At 37.2% G+C, this 22,001-nt stretch overlaps 1 protein-coding gene across 1 annotated transcript in view; it reads left to right on the top strand.

Moving 5' to 3' along the window:
• The window catches only part of NME8 (NME/NM23 family member 8), a 52,334-nt gene that overhangs the window by 22,724 nt on the left and 7,609 nt on the right, over positions 1–22,001 (top strand). Inside the window, exons 6-11 of the mRNA XM_061165274.1 lie at positions 2,934–3,050; positions 8,458–8,524; positions 9,537–9,610; positions 11,029–11,121; positions 12,227–12,408; positions 16,588–16,760. Coding sequence (XP_061021257.1) covers positions 2,934–3,050; positions 8,458–8,524; positions 9,537–9,610; positions 11,029–11,121; positions 12,227–12,408; positions 16,588–16,760 — 706 coding nt within the window. The remainder of the gene's footprint in view (positions 1–2,933; positions 3,051–8,457; positions 8,525–9,536; positions 9,611–11,028; positions 11,122–12,226; positions 12,409–16,587; positions 16,761–22,001) is intronic.

Here is a 22,001-nt window from a genome sequence, read left to right on the forward strand (position 1 = left end):
TAAAAAATTGCACTATAGATCTTACTGTCAACTGGAAAGATGTGATGATTTATCTGAGGGGTAGCAAGCTGTTGTTTATATGGGGCCAGACAGTAAGTATTTTCAGTTTTGCAGAAGTATCATCCCTGTATAGGTCATAGTTTGCAGACACCTGGCCAAGATATAATTCAGGGAACCAGAATGAGTAACCACCAGAGGCAGGAATGGGCTTGGCAGGTTAATGTGCCCATGAGGTGGCTTTAGCAGCAGCAGTAGTTGGAAGCCTGGCACTCAGGAGGAGAGGCTGGGCAGGTGGCCCACATAGAGTCTGCAGCTTTGGGGTGGCCATCACTGGCCGAGTGAGTCAGGTCTGAGCAGCAGACCCACGCCCACCGGAAGACGGGGCTCAAAATCTTCCTTTCATGCTGACATGCTGCCATCATCCCGGGACTGCGGGATCCTGGCCTCTCCTAACTACCAATGAACTTTTCTTCCAACTCACTTCCTGCAGTCACGCCTCACTTTGTTATCACCCATTGCTCCCATATTCAAAATCCTAATTCAAGAATCTCCATGGGGAATATAGTCAATATTTTGTAATACCTGCAAATGGAAAGCAACCTTTAAAAATTGTATAAAAATTAAAACTTAAAAAAAAAAAGATCTCAGTCCATGACTACAAAACCACCTTTGTTTTGGGCAGTGTTCTTAGCTGACAACAAATTCATTCCAGCCTGTTAACAGGAAGGGCTTTTTCAAGGGATATTAGAAAGCTTATGGAGGTCCATTTTAGTGGTAAATGGTAATTAGAGTGTCAGGTTTCATTCAGATCTTTCTCAACTGGATTCTTCTCTTTGGCCTTTGAATATGATTAAATCTTTCCAATTAAAAAAAATAATCCTTTTGATACTATGTCCCTCTCCAGCCTCCACTCACCTCTCTCCTCTACCTCAGAGCTAAATTTCTTAGAAGAGTTTCTATATTTTCACTCCATCTCTTCTCATCCCATTAATTCTTCAACCCATTCAATTGAACTTCTTTCAGATTATTCCACCAAACTGGCTGTTGCTAATGTATCCAGTTACCAGCCTGTTGTTAAATAGAGTGAATGCTTTCAGGTCTTCATTGTTCTGTACCTCTCAAATGTATTAAATGTGGTGGTCATGCCCTCCTTTTTGGAACAGTTGCTTCTTTTGACTTTTGTGACTTGATTTTCCTTCTGCTTCCTAGGTGCTACTCACCATCCCCCCCCCCCCATTCTCCTTTACAGGTTCACCTTTCTTTATTCAGCCATTACATATTGACTTCATTATGCTATAAATCTCCTTAGAAAACTTCTCCCAAACACAGTTTAAAATGTCACTTCTTATATATCAATAACTCAAATTAATGTCTTCAGCTAAATCCTACACTTTGAGCACGAGACTTGTGTATCCAACCGGTCCTTTGATCTTTCCTCTTGATAGCTCAAGGACATCTCACAATGAACTGGTCCAATACTACACCCCTCCTGCCCTCCCCATCCCCATTGGAAATGTTATCTTCTAGTGTTGCCTCATCTGGTGAGTAATATCTTAACATACCCAGTTTCTCAAGCCAGAAACAGAAAAGTCATCTCAGTGACTTCTGTTTACATTACACCCCATCCACACCAGACCTTGGTCCTGTCAATTTCACCACCCAAGCTTGCCTCACACTCATCTCCTTCTTTCTATTCTTTCCATTTCGAATAGCACTGCCATAGACTGAGCTCCCATCTCTCCCATCTTCACCTCTAGGGTAACTTCTGATTTGTTTACAGATATCTTCTCTTGCTCCATCTGTAACCTTGTCTCCATATGGTAGGTAAAATGATTTCTACAAACAGCAGTTCTAATTGTGATCCCTGCCTCTGTTTAAACATTTCAGTCTTTCCACTGCACTTAGGATAAAGGTTGCATCCTCCCAAGTTGACCCACAAGCCTCTGCACATTCTGGCTCCCCTTAGCTATTGGGCTTTTTCTCATATCAGGCCTTTCCTTAGTTTCTCTGCTGGCCTTCTTATATACCATGTTTCTTTCCAGCCATAGGACCCTCGCATCTCTATTTCCTTTTGCCTAGAATGATCTTTCTTCTTTTTATTTCTTACCTGTCCTTCACATTTTAAACCAAGAATTACTTCCTGACACTGATAAGTACCTTTACTAATCTACCCAACCAGAACAAATTATAGATGCTCCCAGCTCTTTGTACCTCCCGTAGTGGTTCCTGTCATGGCTTTTATTTCACATGTGTTTGTGGTTTTTTTCTTTTTTAAAAATAATTATACGGTACCAGGACTACTGGCTTCCCCAGTGGCTCGGCAGTAAAGAATCTGCCTGTAATGCAGGAGACATGGGTTTGATCCCTGGGTCAGGAAGATCCCCTGGAGAAGGAAATGGCAACCCATCCCAGTATTCTTAACTGGTAAATCTCATGGACAGAGGAGCCTGGTGGGCTACAGTCCATGGCATTGCAAAGAGTTGGACATGACTGAGCAACTGAACAACAAAAACCAAGACTATTATCTCATACCACCTTGCCTGGTACAATGGTAGTACACAAGTGTTCAGTAAATATGTGCTGAAAGATGGACAAAAGGGAAATAATATCAAAAATAGTGAGGGAGAGTAATGTTGGGAGGCCTGAACAGAGCCAGTAAAATTTAATGCATGGATGGCCTGTCTTTGGTTGTAGGAGAATTAGTGGTAGAAATAATCATCTAACAGATGAATTAGAGGTAGACTCAAAGAGGTGGATTTACCAAATGGACATACTTTCATACCACTAATATTTATTTTAAAATGGCTAATTACAGTAGCTAAAAAAGGATTGGTGAGGGTGTGGGTCAGAGTGGGGTGACAGTCTAGTTCAAGTATTAATTCTTGACTTATCCTGAAAATGAATTTCCTTCCTGCTTTTATTTCCCCTTATAGAATGGCACAATTGTTGCAAAAATCCAGGGTGCAAATGCACCACTTGTGAATCAAAAAATTATTACCTTGGTTGATGAGGAGAGGAAAATTGCAGCAGGTGAAATGGTTCGCCCTCAGGTAATACTTTGAATTACTAACAATTTTATTTTAAAAAATTTGTTTTAAAAATGATGTATTTCATCTTTTTTGCTGTTTTCCAGAAGTGTTTCCCCTAGTTTTATAACTATCTAGCTATCTAAATGGTGCAACCTTGTTGGGAAGTATTTTGATAATATGAATCAAAGGCTTAAAATAAAACATGTATCTTTTGACTGACAATTACACTCCATTAAGTTTCCTTAAGAAGATCATGAGACAAATAAAGAAAAGGATATTTATTTCAGTGTTGTCTATGTTACTAAAATTTTGGAACCAATCTAAATACCTAGCAGTAGTGAATAGATGACATAAATGTAATGTGTCATAAATTATACGAATTCATACAGTAGAATATTATTTAGTACATATTAGCTCTGTTTATTGATATGAAAAGAGGGCCAAGGGAAACTGAAAAATGAACAATAGAGTATTATACTTTAATATGATGCTTAGAATAACATCCTATGTGTGTAAAGTGTACTACCTGATAATAAGAAATAAAATATTTTGAAATGAATCATAAAGCATGTAGAACTATGAACATAATATACCATAAGAAAGAAAGTCACATAGGAAAGTGATTATAATTATAAATATGGACAGATAAATAGGAGTGACATATTGAAACATGCACACACATATACATACGCAACAACAAAAACAAGAAGTGTGAATTTAAGAAACAAAAAGTAAAGACTAGCTGAGAAATAATGAAAAATAAAAATTATGAGAAGGTATAGGCTCAAGGCTGTATAAGTATCTGCTATAAAAACTATCAGCTTAAATCTGGAAAGGATTAAAAATTCCCAAAACAGTAATACTGGGTTAACTATTTGTATAAGAAAGTTATATCATTTCTTCATGGACATAAACAAATTTTAGATGAATGGAAGAGCTATGAAGAAACAAAGCATAAGTCTGTTCTGTACTTCTGTGCCTCTTTTTCTGTTTTGCATGTAGGGTTGTCGTTACCATCTTTCTAAATTCCATATATATGTGTTAGTATGCTGTAATGTTCTTTATCTTTCTGGCTTACTTCACTCTGTATAATGGGCTCCAGTTTCATCCATCTCATTAGAACTGGTTCAAATGAATTCTTTTTAACGGCTGAGTAATATTCTATGGTGTAGAACAGACTTTTGAACTCTGTGGGAGAAGGTGAGGGTGGGATGTTTCGAAAGAACAGCATGTATATTATCTATGGTGAAACAGATCACCAGCCCAGGTGGGATGCATGAGACAAGTGCTCGGGCCTGGTGCACTGGGAAGACCCAGAGGAATCGGGTGGAGAGGGAGGTGGGAGGGGGGATCGGGATGGGGAATACGTGTAAATCTATTGCTGATTCATGTCAATGTATGACAAAACCCACTGAAAAAAATAAATAAATTAAAAAAAAAAAGAAAGCATAAAAGTATTAGAAGAAAATATTGGAAAGCATTTATTTTGTCATAGGTTGAGAAAGGCCTTGAAAGTATAATATGAAACAGATATCAAAAAAGAAAAAATAGATTTGATTATTTAAAAGTTTGAATAAAATATAAAAGTAAAGCAGCAAACTTGGAGAAATGTTTGCACTGTGTCTCAATGTGTTAATATCCTTAGTATGTACAAAGTGTAAGCATTAAGGAAAAAAATGAATATTTTGATGGAAAACTGGCAAATGACAAACATAGGGGATTTACACTTACAGTAGTGATTTTTCTCATTCCAGACCATTTTCCTTTACATTTTCAGGTTTCTTGTTTTTCGGGGAAACTTTGCCCTTCTTTTCTCTCTGTATCTCCCTCCCTCCCTCTTTCCACCCCCTCTACTTCTTTTTGAAGTTATAATAACTAGTAATTTTTGAGGGCTTACAGTTTGCTAGGATTTTAAAAAAGATATCATCATTTAATCCTTACAGAAACCATTTTACTCCTCACTTTTATTGAGATATAATTGACAGCTAACATTTTATTAGTTTAAGGTATACACCATAATGATTTGATGTATGTGGATATTAGGAAATGATTACTACACTTAATTGGACATAGCAACTGAACAACAACTACTACACTTAGTTAACATTTGTCATGTTTTCTGAAAAAATTTGTCATTAAAATTTTAAAAATCTACTCTTTTAGCAACTTTCACATACACAATACATAGCATTACCTATAGTCATTATGCTATACATTATGCCCTCTGAACTTATTTGGAAGTTTTACCTTTTGACCTCCTCCACCCAATTCCCTGATTCACCATGCTCTGCCTCTATCAACTACCATTCTGTTCTCTGCGCCTGTGAGTTCATTTTTTCTAGATTCCACATATAAGAGAGATCATACAGTATTTATCTTTCTTTGACTTATTTCACATAGCATAATGCGCTCACACTCCATCCACATTGTCGCAAATAGCAAGATTTCTTCCTTTTTTATGAATGAATAGGATTTCATTGTGTATAGATACAATACCTTTATCCATCGTAAGTGTCCATTAGGTTGTTTTCATGTCTCGGCTGTTGTCAATAAGACTGCAATGAACATGGGAGTGCTTTTTGAGACAATCATTTCATAGTTGGTCATAATAGTCTTTTAAGATCCTTGTGTTTCTGTGGTATTAGTTATAATGTCTCCTCTTTCATTACTAATTTTATTTATTTGAGTCTTTTCTTTTTTTCCCTCACAATCTAGCTAAAGTTCTCTTTTGTGTATTTTTTTTCAAAATCTAGCTCTTAGTTTCACTGATTTTTTTCTATTGTCTTTTAGTCTCTTTTATTTATTTCTGCTCTGATCTTTATTTCCTTCATCTACTAACTTGGGCTTCATTTAGAGCCAAGCACTTGGGGCCCCATCTCTCCATTGGAAGTCTTAAAGTTGGGGGTACTCGTTGGTGTCAAGCCCTTCACTCCTTTGGGAGATGCTGGGAGTTGTGAGTCCCCTCTCGATTTTATGTCTCTGTGTCAGGGAGAGAGTTTATAGTGAGATTGTGACTCAGCCTCTCCTACCCAATTTGGCCTGTGTTTTTTTTCCCCTCATTTGTCTGATGCATAGGAATTGCCCGGTTGTTTTCTGGATTTCGCTCAGAGGGAACTGTTCCACAAATAACTGTAGGTCTGGTGTGTCTGAGGGAAGAGGTGAGTTCAGGAGCCTCCTATGGTGCATCTTGAATCTGGACCTAGGGGAACCTTATGAAGCATTTGTGCTCAATAAGACAGGCTTAGAAACATTATGTCCTTTCCTTGGAAATGGGTAGCTAGTAGACTGTAAAAGCAGAATTTGAAGTCAGGCAGCATGACTTTTAAACATTCTCCTAATTACTATACTGCATCTGGCTTTCGCTCTGTGTGCTCTGTACTATGATTTTATTGTCCTTATTCTCATTATTCTTGCAGAATGACATCTTATTTTAATTAATTATAGTGGATATGTAAGAAATTTATTAATATCTGGTATTTATTTTATCTTATTCCATTCTGTTGGACTTTTCAAATATTTAGATTTCTCATCAATTGCCTTGTCTAGTGCAATAATAGGAATAATATACAAGCCATAATGTGAGCCACATACAAAACTTATAATATTCTACTAGTCAATTAAAAACAATAAAAAAGGTGAAGTTAATTTTCAAACATCTTTTCTTATGTCTGACATATTAAAAACATGCCGATTTAAAGATGTATTCAATATAACTTACAAGATTTTGCACAATGAGGTAATGCATAGACGAAACGAGAAGACAATCTATGAACTGGGAGAAAATATTTGCAAATGATGTGACCAACAAGGGCTTAATTTCCAAAATATATAAAGAGCTCTTATAATTCAACAACAACAACAACAAACAACCCAATTGAAAAATGGACAGAAACCTAAATAGACATTTCTCCAAAGAAGACATACAGAGATCTAATAGGAACATGAAAAGATCTTCATTACTAATTATTAGAGAAATGAAAATCAAAACTACATTGGGGTACCACACTTTACACCTGTCAGAATGGCCATCATTAAAAAGTCTACAAATAATAAATGCTGGAGAGGGTGTGGAGAAAAGGGAACCTTCTTACACTGTTGGTAGGAATGTAAACTGGTGCAGCCACTATGGAGAACAATATGGTAGTTCCTCAAAAAACTAAAAATAGAGTTGCCATATGATCCAGCAATCCCACTCCTGGGCATATACCCAGACAAAACTATAATTTGAAACAATACATGCACCCCTAGATGAATGGATAAGGAAGGTGTGGTATGTATATACACACAAACACACATACATACACACACAATGAAATATTACTCAGCCATTAAAAAGAACAAAATCATTGCAGCAACATGGATGCATCTAGAGCTTATCATACTAAGTGAGGTCAGTCAGAAAGAGAAAGATAAATATATACCACTTATATTTGGAATCTAAAATATGACACAAATGAACATATCTATGAACCAAAAACAGACTCACAAATATAGAGAACAGACTTGTGGCTTCCAACGGAGAGAGGGGGCGACGGAGGGGAGGATTGGGAGTTTGGGATTAGCAGATGCAAGCTATTATTTATTAGATGTATAAACTGTATAGCACAGGGAACTATATTCAATATCTTCTGATAAACCATATTGGAAAGGACTATGAAAAAGTATATTTATAAAACTAAGCCACTTTTCTGTATGGCAGCAATTAAATGCAGCATTGTAAATCAACTATACTTCAATAAAATAAGAAAAAGATATAGTCAATATAGGAAATAAGGTATTCCACATTCATTTTTTCAAACTAAGTCTTTGGAATGTGCTTTGTATTTTTCACTCATAGCACATCTTAGTTTGGACTAACCTCATTTCAAGCTCTCAAATATAGCCTTATGTGGTTAGTGGCTGCCTTGTTTGTCAGGGTAGATCCAACAAATACAAGACAGGTCACTATGAAGTTATAGCTGGCATAATTCTCTTATTTCTGATTATAACAGAAGTGAATGCTTTCAGTATAGCTATTTCCAAACATTTTTGATTCTGTAGTCCATTGAGAATCTATAATTATACAAACTTTTTGCCCTCAAAATGTATATATGTAAATATATAAACTTTTCAGGTAGTTTACAGAATCACAGAAGCATTTTCAGGGCTTCTCCAGAAACTAAGAATCTCTTATCCTTCCTAGGGTTTTACTCTATAGGAGGAAATTGACTATTGTTTTGAGAAAGACATTTTTTTATAAGTTAAGGAAGTATCTTTCTGCTCCTAATTTACTCAGAGCAATGGTCAAGAATGGATCCTGAAGCTTACAAATGTTCTTTCTGCTTTAATTTCTATCCCTTTAATTATACATATTTACTAGAAACAAAATTTCTAAAAACTCTCTATCATATTAAAATATAACTGTTTTATTTGCTTTTCTTTTTCACAGTATCATGAAATTGCATTTGTAGACTCAGATTCAGAGGATGCTGGGGAACTAAGCTATGAAAGTGTTGGCAAGTAAATTTACTTTAAAGTAATAGTGAAGGATTTGTGTACATGAATGATGTTCATTACAGCATCACTTGCAGCAAAAACCTTGTAATGACATCAGTGTTAATTGATAAGGACTGGTAGGATTAATGATGATTTGTGCAATACCAGACTCAGCTCTTAAAAAGCAATCTCTTTTGCTCCCCTTGCCTTGCCTTCAGCCTCTATGCCCGGAGTCTTTCAGAGATTACATTCAACCAGGGGCTTCTGTCCCCTGTGAGTAATCTGGACAGTAGTTTCCTCCTACTTTATCCTTCATCATCTTTCCAAAACTTGTAAAAATTTCCTCCCTGATGACCTGCACTCCTAGTTTGCTTTATGGATGAACAACTTCCTGCCTTCATTGGAATATCTTGAGTGAGTGTGTGAATGTATGTTCATACCCTGGAGGGATCAGAGGCAAACAACATGCTAGGTGAGCTATTCTGCACTAAAAACTAATTATAAGAATGTGTCGATAAATGTGGATAAATTCATAGACAGTTAAGCCATTGGTTTATAATGTTTGCTTGCACTGAAACTCCAGCCACTAGTGATACTGACCTGGACGGATCATTGGTGTGATTCTAAAGCACGTGAATTGTACTAGAATAACTAGTACTGGGAATTCCCTGGTGGTCCTGTGGTTAGGACTTCACATTGTCACCGCTGAGGGCCCAGATTCAACCCCTAGTTGGGGAACTAAGATCACACAAGCCATGAGATGTGGCCAAAAAAATAAAATAACTAGTACCACCTATACTTTTTTTTGGCCCTCTGACTGTAAACTCCTGTGAATGTTTCTCCTGCATGCAAATACAGGAAATATACTTTGATTCTAAGTAGAAACTCTTTGGTAGTTGCAACGCCATAAGGACAAAGCTATTGATAGACAAAATTCATTGGACATTAGTAGTTTACGCTTGCAATTGTCAAATCCTTCATTATCTAGACTTTGTGCCAAGAAAAGGAAATCCATCCCTTGTTTCTTCCTAGACCAAATATACACCATTGTTATTATAAAGCCTGATGCTGTGACTGCTAGAAAAGTTCAAGAAATTAAAGAAAAAGTAAGTAATATCTCCCAACAATAGTTTAAATTAATTGGAAAAAAAATCCCTTAATTTTCAATGTGGAGACAAGCTTATCACTCAGAGTAAACTAGAACATAAAGAACATCTAGTACTAGGTACCTCTAAAGGCTTTGGGTATTTTGTCTTACAAAGGCTCAATCTACTTAACATCCTTATTTAAGTAACTCTGCTCTACTAGCATCCAATATAAAAGATAAAAGTTGCCGTTCTTATGTTGGATGATAACAAATTCTTTGTATTTAGTTGTCATCAGTGCAAACTTGTTATAACCTCACATTAGCCTGCATTATTCCCTGAGTTGTCACAAATATATGGTCCTTTTAGATACATGATAACTTAAAGAAGCATTTAAGGTTTTGCTTTTAGAGCCCAAAGAAAAAATTTTTGGAGGAAAATTGCATTCTAATCTAAAGGTCAGCTTACTTCTCTTATAAAGAGCCAGATGGTAATGATTTTCAGGCTTATGGGGCATATGAGCTCTGTCACAGAAGTTTAACTAACTCTGCCATCGTCTGGAGAAGGCAACAAGATGGTAAATAAACAAAGGGGCATGGTTCTAGTAATCTTTGTTTCTAAACATGTGTGGTGGAAGGGGCTATGGCTTACTGACCCCTGAATAGAGATTTTGTGTTGAAACAACAAAGTTATATTAAAATTTGCAAGAATATTGCATGTGCAATAGAGGAGGTCACATGGAAAGCTATGTCAGGAGGGATTGGGTATCTTTATGAATTTCCCATCATGCATTCTTTCTTCAGCCAAAGGAGCGTTTATTAAACTACAATAAAGTAGATGGTCCATTTTGTACATTATTATACTAGAGTGACATACACACTGAATTTGTCATTAAATTAAAAAATTTTAAGACAAAGCATGGCTGAATTTTAAATTCTCTTCTTCCCTGTGATTTGGATATTTTTGTTGCTGTCAGAGTAAGATATACTAGATTATGAGTTACAGATTTAACAAAGGTAAGCCTTGAAAAAAGTTAAGAGTTAAAATAGTTTTGAAAATAGATGGTTAAAAATGCTTATAAATGTATGTCTTTTTGAATGATTTAGAAAGCTGTGACATCTTTCCTTGGAATTCAGTTAGCTCTTTTTTTTTTTTTTAATCTTGAAACAATTCACTTAAATAATAGAAATAGCGTGGAGTCTCTCGTTCAAGCAGTGAAAATTTAAACACTGACGTTGGGGGAGGCATGAAAAGAACCTTCTTTGTTTACATATTTTTGGGCCTCTTGCAACTTAGTGCCTTATGGATTGTGCTGAAGCATAATCATGTAATGCATTCAAATCTGGAAGATTTGTTAAGCCTAGGAAACAAATGTCCTTGACTTCGTTTACCTGTGGCCCCACTGCCCATTTGGATCTGACCTTGCTCTCTAATTGAAGATTATCAAGGCAGGATTTGTCATAGAAGCAGAGGATAAGAAACCGCTTACTGAAGAACAAGTAAAGCACTTCTATAGTCAAATAGCAGACCAGGTAAGAAGTTAAAAAAAAAATCCATTGTGTGCCAAATACAATGGGTTCCTATAAGTTTAGTATTCTCATTATAGAAAAAACAAATAAGTCTGACCAACCAACTAAGCTCCAGATTTCCTTGGCGGTGTCCATATCACGGTTAATCCAAAGAGAGTGACTGTGGAGAAAGCTCCAGTAGACACAGAATCAGTCAAGCAAAAATGGATGCTCTGATTGTGTTTTATTGGAGCAAAGATCTCTTTATGACATGTGTCCTCTAAGACTCTGTGCATCAGCCCCCAGGAAGTGAGTATCCAGACCTTTCCTGTAGAGTCTGATCCCAGGTTGAAGGCTCCTTGTCATAAACTTCATAGGAAAGCTTTAATCCTTTCTTTACCTACATGTAAATCCTTTTTGCCAAGCTATTTTTAAAATTCTGTTTTGTCTGGGGTAATGCAGTAAAGACTGTATTGGCAAGTCCAATGGCTTGGGTGTCAGGAGATGCAGGTTCTAGAAATGCACTGTCCAATATAGTAGCCATCAGATACATGTGGCCATTTGAACTTAAATTCATTACAGTTAAACAAAGTTACAAATTCAGAGTCTCAGTGGCACTAGCTATATCAAGTGCTCAGCAGCTGCCTGTGGTTACATATGCTGAAGAGCACAGAGCATGTTGGTCATCAGAGAAAGTTCTACTGAAAAGCACTTTGTACACCAGCTGCACCCCTCAGACCATCTTTCTTGGCCCTGGAAAAGGGCTGGACCAGTGACAGCAGCATCACCTGGGAACTAATGAGAAAATCCAGTTCTGGGGCCCCATCCTAAACCTACTGAATCATAAAGTCTGGAACTGGACTCCAGAAAACTGTGTTCAACAAGCCCTCCAGTTGATTTGGAAGCATCCTATAGTTTAACAATTGTTATTAGACTGCCTTGACGATCAGTCCCTGCCAACTGTGACCTTCTGTCCTTCAGAGATGTGTTAGTTAACAGGAGGCTTGTGAGTAACTTTCTCTTGACCAATAATCATGAAGGGAAAGAGGTCCTTGACTTGGGTAGGGTTCACCATTGTAGTCTATCCATTTCATGAGCCTAATAATATTATTTTTATTTTATTTTGTAGCCTGACTTTGAGGATTTTGTTTCTTTTATGACAAGGAACCTAAGCTATATTCTAGTTGTTTCACAAGGAAAGGAAAAACAGCCTTCCTGGGATGATAGTGAAGTTAATTCTGAGACAGAATCTAAAGAACCGTGGGATGAACAAGAAGAGACGGCCAAGCCTTTGAGGATGAAGAGCAAAAGGTAGCTCCAGGCCAGGAAGCTTATTGTTTACAATGTTTTAGCAGGTAACATAGTATAACATACAGATATCTCAAATCTAAAGACAAACATCTCTATGTCGAAGCCACAGGTATTCTTTTCAGTCTAAAATTTTATATGATCAACAAAGCCGGAGTTGCCCTGAAAGTTTATGTCAGGCAGTTTCAAAAGGGAAGAAATTCCTGTTTCTCTAACACTGGGTGCTTCATGGCCCAGGACTCCAGGGTTAGAATGAGACCAAGGCTGGTCCCTTCTAAACCATACCCCTTTCCTGTCTCTCCACATTCCACTTCTGCCTCCTGTTGTCCTAGAGACAGCAAATGTCCTCTGTCCTTTTACTCAAGGCAGTTAGTGGTGATAAATTGCTAAGAACTAAATAGTTGTACAGTTTTTTGTTAACAGTTTGTAAATTTCAAAAGTGAACATAAGTCACTTTTATTCCTCTGAAGACTCAGAAAATCCAGCATTTAGCCCATGAGTTGTCAGAGGCATGTCTGAAAGAAAGGTGGGTTAGCAGGAGCAACTTCCAAGTAGCTGAGTCCTGAGGCTTCCTGATGTGTTTCTCCTCCTGCCAGGCAGCCCATCTCCACTGCGTGTTCTGGTTGAGCATCTTCAGAACTCTCCTTGTTATCTTATTAATAAATTACGGCAGGTTTTTTTTTTAGTTGGTCCATCTGCTGGTTCCTAGCCATGTTATGATTTTTAGGCAGCAGGGAGACCCTAATACCATTAATTCCCAGTTTTAAGTGAGATAGAGGGACTGGTAGGATAAACCAAGTGCTGACAAAGGTCTTTGTAAACAGTAGGAGTTACTGTGAGAGTTTTAAGAGAAAATGATACTTAGCAGTTGGGGAGCAGGCATGGGTGGGAAATGTTGGGCTCAAGATACCAGGTTTCATACCAGAATTTTTGAGTCATTTTTTAAAGTGTTCTGTGAACCACTATTAACATAGCTGGCATAAGAGGAGTCAGTGTTTTTGGTGCTGTTGTACGGGTAGGGGTCTACTGCATCCAACTTTCAGAAGCAGTTGTTTAGTACACACATAATAAGATAATTTAAGCACTTGGCACGATAGGGGTGGAGTGAGATGTGTCAATGTTGTTTTGCAAAGTTTGCAGCATTTTTCTTTCTGTTGTTCCATGGCCAGTTCTAATTGTTGCTTCTTGACCTGCGTACAGGTTTCTTTGGAGGCAGGTACGGTGGTCTGGTATTCCCATCTCTTTAAGAATTTTCCAGTTTGTGGTGATTCATACAACCAAAGGCTTTAATGTAGTCAGTGAAGCAGAACTAGATGTTCTTCTGGAATTCTCTTGCTTTTTCTATGATCCAACAGATGCTGGCAATTTGATCTCTGGTTCACCTGCCTTTTCTAAATCCGCTTGAACATCTGGAAGTTCTCAGTTCACATACTGTTGAAGACTTGGAGAATTTTGAGCATTGCTTTGCTGGCATGTGTGATGAGTGCAATTGCACAGTAGTTTGAGCGTTCTTTGGCATTGCCTTTCTTTGGAATTGGAATGAAAACTGACCTTTTCCAGTCTTGTGGCCACTGCTGAGTTTTCCAAATTTGCTGGTATATTGAGTGCAGCACTCTCACAGCATCATCTTTTAAGATTTGAAATAGCTCAACTGGAATTCCATCAACTCCACTAGCTTTGTTTGTAATGTTGCTTCCAAAGGCCCACTTGACTTCATACTCCAGGATGAATAGGTGAATGGCTACTAGGTCAGTGATCACATCATTGTGGTTATCTGCATCATTAAGAACTTTTCTCTATAGTTCTTCTGTGTATTCTTGCCATCTCTTCTTAATATCTTCTACTTCTGTTAGGTCCACACTGTTTCTATCCTTTATTGTGCCCATCTTTGCATGAAAATGTTCCCTTGGCATCTAATTTTCTTGACGAGATCTCTAGTCTTTCCCATTCTGTTGTTTTCCTCTATTTCTTTGCATTGATCACTGAAGAAGGCTTTCTTATCTCTCCTTGCTATTCTTTGGAACTCTGCATTCAGATGGGTATATCTTTCCTTTTCTCCTTTGCCTTTCACTTCTCTTTTCTCTCAGCTATTTGTAAGGCCACCTCAGACAACCATTTTGCCTTTTTACATTTCTTATTCTTGGGGATGGTTTTGATCACTGCCTCATATACAACGTTATGAACCTCTGCCCATAGTTCTTCAGGCACTCTGTCTATCAGATCTAATCCCCTGAATCTATTTGTCACTTCTACTGTATAATCACTTCCCCTGGTGACTCAGAGGGTAAAGCGTCTGCCTATAATGAGGAGACCCGAGCTCAATCCCTGGGTCAGGAAGATCCCCTGGAGAAGGAAATGGCAACCCACTCCAGTACTCTTGTCTGGAAAATTCCATGGACGGAGGAGCCTGGTAGTCTACAGTCCATGGAGGGTCGCAAAGAGTTGGACATGATTGAGCAACTTCACTGACTGTATAATCATAAAGGATTTGATTTAGGTCATATCTGAATGGCCTACTGGTTTTCCCTACTTTCTTCAATTTAAGTCTGAATTTTGCAATAAGGAGTTCATGATCTGAGCCGCAGTCAGCTCCTGCTCTTGTTTGTGCTCACTGTATAGGGTTTTACTGATCACATGGACCACAGCCTTGTCTAACTCGATGAAACTATGAGCCATGCCATGAAGAGCCACCCAAGACGGATGGATCATGGTGGAGAGTTCTGACAAAACGTGGTCCACTGGAGAACGGAATGGCAAACCACTTCAGCATTCTTGCCTGAGAACTGCATGAACAGTATGAGAAGGCAAAAAGATATGACACTGAAAGATGAACTCCCCAGGTTGTTAGGTGCCCAATATTCTACTGGAGAAGGGAGAAGAAATAGCTCCAGAAGGAGTGAAGAGGCTGAGCCAAAGTGGAAACAATGCCCAGTTGTGGATGTGTCTGGTGATAAAAGTAAAGTCTGATGCTGTAAAGAACAATACTGCATAGGAAGTTGGAATGTTCGGTCTATGAATCAAGGTAAATTGGAAGTGGTCAAATGGGAGATGGCAAGAGTAAACACTGACAGTTTAGGGATCAGTGAACTAAAATGGACCGGAATGGGCGAATTTAATCCAGGTGACCATCATATGTACAAGTGTGGGCAAGAATCCCTTAGAAGAAATGGAGTAGCCCTCATAGTCAACAAAAGAGCCTGAAATGCAGTAGTTGGGTGCAATCCCAAAAATGACAGGATGATCTCTGTTCATTTCCAAGGCAAACCATTCAGTATCACAGTAATCCAAATCTATATTCTGCTTAGAAGAGACAAAGAAAAATAAAAAAATTAAGAGATGGCAACAAAATAGCCCGAAAAAATAAAGAATTAGAATTGAATATTAAAAGTGTTAAACTTGATAAAGAAGGACATGATGTAAAAGAAAACATTTGTGAAGAAGATACAGTGGTCAAAAAATGTATTCCGAAACCACACAGATGACATAATAAAAATATAAGTATTAGAAAGATAATAAGGAGAACTGGATATAAGTAACATTATGGTCGTAGATCTCAATACAAAGCAGAGGAAAAAGCAAGGATATATAGGAATGGCAAATATGTATTCCATAATTGTGTGTAATAAATGATCTATAACATATGAAATATGAATATGTATAAACTTAAATCCCACAAGTAACTTTGTTTACAAAGAAAACCTAAACAAATTTTTAAAAATTAAAATCTTACCACATACATTTCCTGATTGTAATCCAATAAAGTTGGAAATAAATAATAAATTTCAAATAGAAAACATCTTATCTAGTTGAAAACATGAAATGTGCTCCTAAATTAACCTAGATTCAAAGACAAAATTATAAGGAAAATTAGAAACTATCTGGATTGCTTTACATAGAGGAAAGAAAAAAAAATTTTAAACATACTTTATTTTGATGTCTTTAATATCCTCTCATGAAATCAAACATATGTGATTTCATGTAATTGATTTTTGTGTTGGTTCAATAAAAATGGAATTAAATATATATTCTTTGATGTAAAAGAGATATAACTTATCTTTCCGTGAAGTTAAATATTCATTTGTTTTATTAAAAGTTAAATTATTGTGAGAATATATTATCAGTTTTAAATTCCTGGCATGATTATTAAACTTCAGTTTATAATTATGTTTTGGATTTCAACAGTTTACAACAATATCTGGAAATACAACAAATATCTCAGTTTTGTGATGTTGAAGAGAATATAACTAATACTAAGTTTATTGAGGTCTTAATCCCTGATTTTAAAAAAATTAGAGGCATAAAATTTGAAAAGATACTGGCGTTACTTCGACCAGCCCTCTTTAATGAAAGAACAGGTAAGAAATAAGGTATAAATTGTTTAACTACTTTGTACATATGATTGGAATAATTATATTAAAATATATTAGTTTAAAATTTAACATTCAAGAAAAAGCACTTGAAGAAATTTAATTGTCACTGATTTACTAATTTCTCAATAAAAAGAATAAAACAATTTTATAGCTAAAAAGTTCAGAAAGTGCTTTCTAACCTAGGAATTTGTTAGGGTAGATTTAAGATACAAGAATTTTTATTATATATAATTATTATTATAGTTATTATAATAAAGATTAGAAGTATTCATGTCTGAAATGCCTACGTTCAACACTTAGGTAAAGTGTTATTAATAGTGTGATTTGGAAAAAATGTACTTTACCAAATCTTTCTTCATGTTTAAATTCAGAAGGTTAAAATGCAAAAACATAAAGTGCCTAACACTTCAAAGGTGCTAGCTATTTTTAACCTCACAGAATAGAGTGAATATTGGCAGAGGAAGAACTGAAACTATAAAGTAACACTATTAATTCTTTTTTATATCCAGTGTATGGAAATAAACTGATACTTGTATGTTGACCTCATAGTCTCTGACTTGCTTAACTACTTAGTTCTAGGAGCTTTTTGACATCATTTCCTTGAGAATTTCTGTTACTAGGGTTTCTGAGGGCCTTTCAGGTGGCACGAGGGGTTAAGAACCTGCCTGCCAGTGCAGGACACATAAGAGAGGAGGGTCGGGAAGATCCCATGGAGAGGGCAAGGCGACCCACTCCAGTCTTCCTGCCTGCAGAATCCCATGGACAAAGGAGCCTGGCAGGCTACAGTCCACGGGGTCACGAAGAGTGGGACACGACTGAAGTGACTCAGCTCAGCGCAGCACAGGATTTCTGAACATCAGACCTACTTACATTTTGGGCTAGGTAATTGTTGAGGGTGCTGCATCATGAGCTTTGGAAAATGTTCAGCAACATCTTTGGCCTCTACTCACTTCATGTCAGTCGCATCCCCTCGACTCCTAGTTGTGAAAATCAAAACACATCTCCAAACATTGTTAAATGCACTTTGAAGGATTGAGAACCACTGATGTGGACAATAATATAATCTAAAAATTGAGACAGTTTTGCTTCTTTCTTTTTAATATGTACACTTTTTATTTCTTTTGCTTGCCTTATTGTACTGGCTGGAACTTCCTGCATGATGCTGAATAATAAAAGAGATGACAGTACACAAGTTACCTTGCTCCTGATCTTAGAGTGAAAGCATTAAGTCTTTTACCATTAAGTGTCATGTTAGCTTTATATGCCCTTTATTTGGATTGAGGAAATTCTCACCTACTCCTAGTTTGGGGAGGTATTTTTTTTTAAATCATGAATGGATGTTATAATTTCTGAAAAAAATTTTCCTGTATCTACTGACATTTTTTCCTTGAGTTTAACAATATGGCAATTACTTTGATTTTTAAATATTTAACCAGCCTTGCATTCTCCAGATAAACTATACTTGGTTATTGTATATTGTCTTTTATTGTCCTTTTTAATATATTGCTGGGTTTGAATTTTCAATATTTTGTTGGGGACTTGCTTGTAATGTCTTTATCTGGTTTCGCTATTAGGGTAATGGGTAAATGCAGACTTCATAAAATGAGATAGGTAGTCACTGTTTTCTGGAAGAGATGGTGTAGAATTGATATTGCATCTTTTTAAAATCTTTCCTGGAATTTACCAGTGAAGCTCCTTGAGCCTGGAGTTCTCTTCTTTGGAAAGTTTCATTTGCCTTTTTAAACCTTGAACAATATGTATGTTTTTTAGATGAATAGACTTTATATTTTAGAATAGTTGTTGATTTACAGAAAAATTAAGATAGTACAGTGTTCCCATATGCCTACTCCCATAATAATTCCTTCTAATAATATTTTATTGTGATACATTTTTATAACTAGTGAACCAATATCAATACACTGTTATTAACTAAACTTCATAGTTGATGTTAAGGTTTGCTCTTTGTGTTGCACATTCTGTGGGTTTTGATAAATTCAGTGTCATGTGTCCCTTTTACAGTATCATACGTGGTAGAACCACTGCCCTAAAAATCCCTGTTCTTCTCCTATTTATCCATCTCCCCCTCCTAACCCCTGTTGTAATCTGACCTTTTTACTGTCTCTGTAGTTTTGCATGTTCCAGAATGTCATAGAGTTGAAATCATATAGTGATAAATTTCTCTTACATAACTATATACACTTAAGGTTCCTTTATGTCTTTTTGTGGCTTAAATAGCTTACTTCTTTATAGCTGAATAACATTATATTGTATGAATATACCAGCATATGTCTAGCTAATTATTAGAGGACATCTTCGTTGCATCCAGTTTTTGGCTACTATGAGTAAAGCTGCTATAGGCAGCTTTATTATGAGCATGTAACATTGGTGATAAGGATATCTCTGATGTATTGAGTCACTAGGGTTTTAGGTTTAATTTTCTACACAATATAATCTTTATCCTACCAGTACAACAACCTGCTGCAAAATACATCTCAGTTCAGTTCAGTCACTCAGTCATGTTCGACTCTTTGCAATCTCAAGGACTGCAGCACGCAAGCTTCCCTCTCCATCACCAACTCCCAGAGCTTGCTCAAACTCATGTCCATTGGGTCGGTGATGCTATCCAACCATCTCATCCTCTGTGGTCCTCTTCTCCTTCTGCCTTCAATCTTTCCCAGCATCAGGGTCTTTTCCAGTGAGTCAGTTCTTCGCATCAGGTGGTCAAAGTATTGGAGTTTCAGCTTCAGCATCGGTCCTTCCAATAAATATTCAGGATTGATTTCCTTTAGGATTGACTGGTTTGATCTCCTTGCAGTCCAAGGGACCCTTAAGAGTCTTCTCCAACACTAGAGTTCAAAAGCATGAATTCTTTGGTGCTCAGCTTTCTTTATAGTCCAGCTCTCACATCCATACATGACTACTGGAAAAACCATAGCTTTTTTGGACTTTATTGGCAAAGTAATGTCTCTGCTTTTTAATATGCTGTCTAGGTTGGTCATAGCTTTTCTTCCCAGGAGCAAGCATCTTTTAACTTCATGGCTGCAGTCACCATGTGCAGTGATTTTGGAGCCCAAGAAAATAAACTCTCTCACTGTTTCCATTGTGTCCCCATCTATTTGCCATGAAGAGTTGGGACCAGATGCCATAATCTTAGTTTTCTGAATGTTGAGTTTTAAGCCAACTGTTTCACTGTCCTCTTTCACTTTCATCAAGAGGCTCTTGAGTTCCTCTTCACTTTCTGCCATAAGCGTGGTATCATCTGCATATCTGAGGTTATTGATGTTTCTCCTGGGAATCTTGATTCCAGATTGTGTTTCATCCAGCCCGGTATTTTGCATGATGTACTCTGCATATAAGTTGAATAAGCAGAGTGACAATATACAGCCTTGATGCACTCTTTTACCAATTTGAAACCAGTCCATTGTTCCATGTCTGGTTCTAATTGTTGCTTCTTGACCTGCATACAGGTTTCTCAGGAGGCAGGTAAGGTGGTCTGTGATCCCCATCTCTTGAAGAATTTCCCACAGTTTGTTGTGATCCACACAGTCAAAGTCTTTGGCATAATTAATAAAGCAGAAGTAGAGGTTTTTCTGGAATTCTCTTGCTTTTTCTATGATCCAGTGGATGTTGGCAACTTGATCTCTGGTTCCTTTGCCTTTTCTAAATTCATCTTGAACATCTGGAAGTTCACAGTTCATGTACTGTTGAAGCCTATACATGTACTGCTGAAGCAAAATACATCTAATTGATAATAACAGCTGAGTGTGGAAAGCTCTATGATAAGAGATGCCTCACTGGATATCGAATAGGATATGCAGCCCATAATTGAGTGGAAAGATAAGTATGGCTTAATTAACCAGGGACAGTTACATGATACTTCATGGAAGAAACACTGTTTATGCAGAGACTAAAAAGTCAAGCTTGAACTAGCCAGGAAAAGGAGAATCTTGAGTAGTTTCAGTGGAGTGCTTGCCACAAAAGTCAGTCTCAAAACTGGGGTGAGAGATTATATACAAAGAAGTCAGAACAATTCAGAATTAAAGAAGTAATATTTGACAGATTTGTAAATGTTATTTTGAGATTGGAAAAATCTGACTGTAGATTAATGCTCATGGGAAGGAATCAACCAGTTGAAGTTACAAGAAAGAAAAGTTTAGGACAGGCCAAGGTCACTGAGATGAGTCAGGAGGAAATAATTTCTGTAGCAGATGTATAGGATTGGACTGAGAAGAGATTTTTATTCTATGTAGCAAGAGAGAAAGAGGGCCGGATAGCCACAGATCGTTTATAGGTTTGTGGCAGGAAGTTGAGGGGTTTGTCTTCCATTACTTGGTTTCTATGTAAATAAGAAGCAGTGTTATTGGCTGAGAGGAGGAGGCAGCCCCGCTGTGTACGTGATCCACCAAAGGCCAGCGCTTTTCTTGATCTATGTATTTTCTACCCGCTTTCCTGAGTGTTTCACACTCGAAAATGTCTCTTATTTTCTGGCAACATCACTTTCTCCCTTGCTACTGAGTTTTCCCTGTTAGCATGGTCCAACATAATAATAAACAAAATTCAATGAAATAAAAACACAACCAGGAAAGCTGCCTTGGCCCCTCCGCCCCCTCAGCTGACACCCCGTTTCTCTACTCCCCGCAGTGGACACTGCGCTCAGTGAATCGCCTTCTTGACCCTCCCGCACTCCTGACCCCCCTCCAGTCGAGCTTCTGTCAGAACTACCCTAGTCAAGTTCACCAGCGACCCCCAAATCGCCAAATCTAACTTTCAAATGGCCTGTCTTCTGTTCATCGTTCTCAGTAGTATTTACCAGTTTCTGCTTCCATACTGGTCACCTGGTTTGGATTGCCCCTGAAATCCTGACTCTTGTTCCTGGGAAACAAATACAATTTTTTCAATTTTTCTGAGCAAAGCAAATCTACCTCCAACCAAGTTGCAAAGATCTCACCTTCTACTCAATAATTTGCTGAAATAATTTTTCCCAAACAAATACAGTTTTCTCCTACAAAGAATTTTGGTGACAGCTGTTAGTGTCATAACATATTGCTATTGTGATATGCAAACCATACTGATATTTAAGGATGGCATAAAGGTGTTAATTAAAAAGGGGGAAAAACAAAATTTGAAGTTGGTTAGTCTCTTATCACTCTCCCTCTCCCTCTTGCTTGACTCTTGCCTCAGTTTTTGATTATTTCGTGTTTACTATATTTGCCATTTGGTAGTGAA

The sequence above is a fragment of the Dama dama genome, chromosome 18 (genome assembly GCF_033118175.1).
Source record: "Dama dama isolate Ldn47 chromosome 18, ASM3311817v1, whole genome shotgun sequence".
NCBI classification, from domain to species: Eukaryota; Metazoa; Chordata; class Mammalia; order Artiodactyla; family Cervidae; genus Dama; species Dama dama.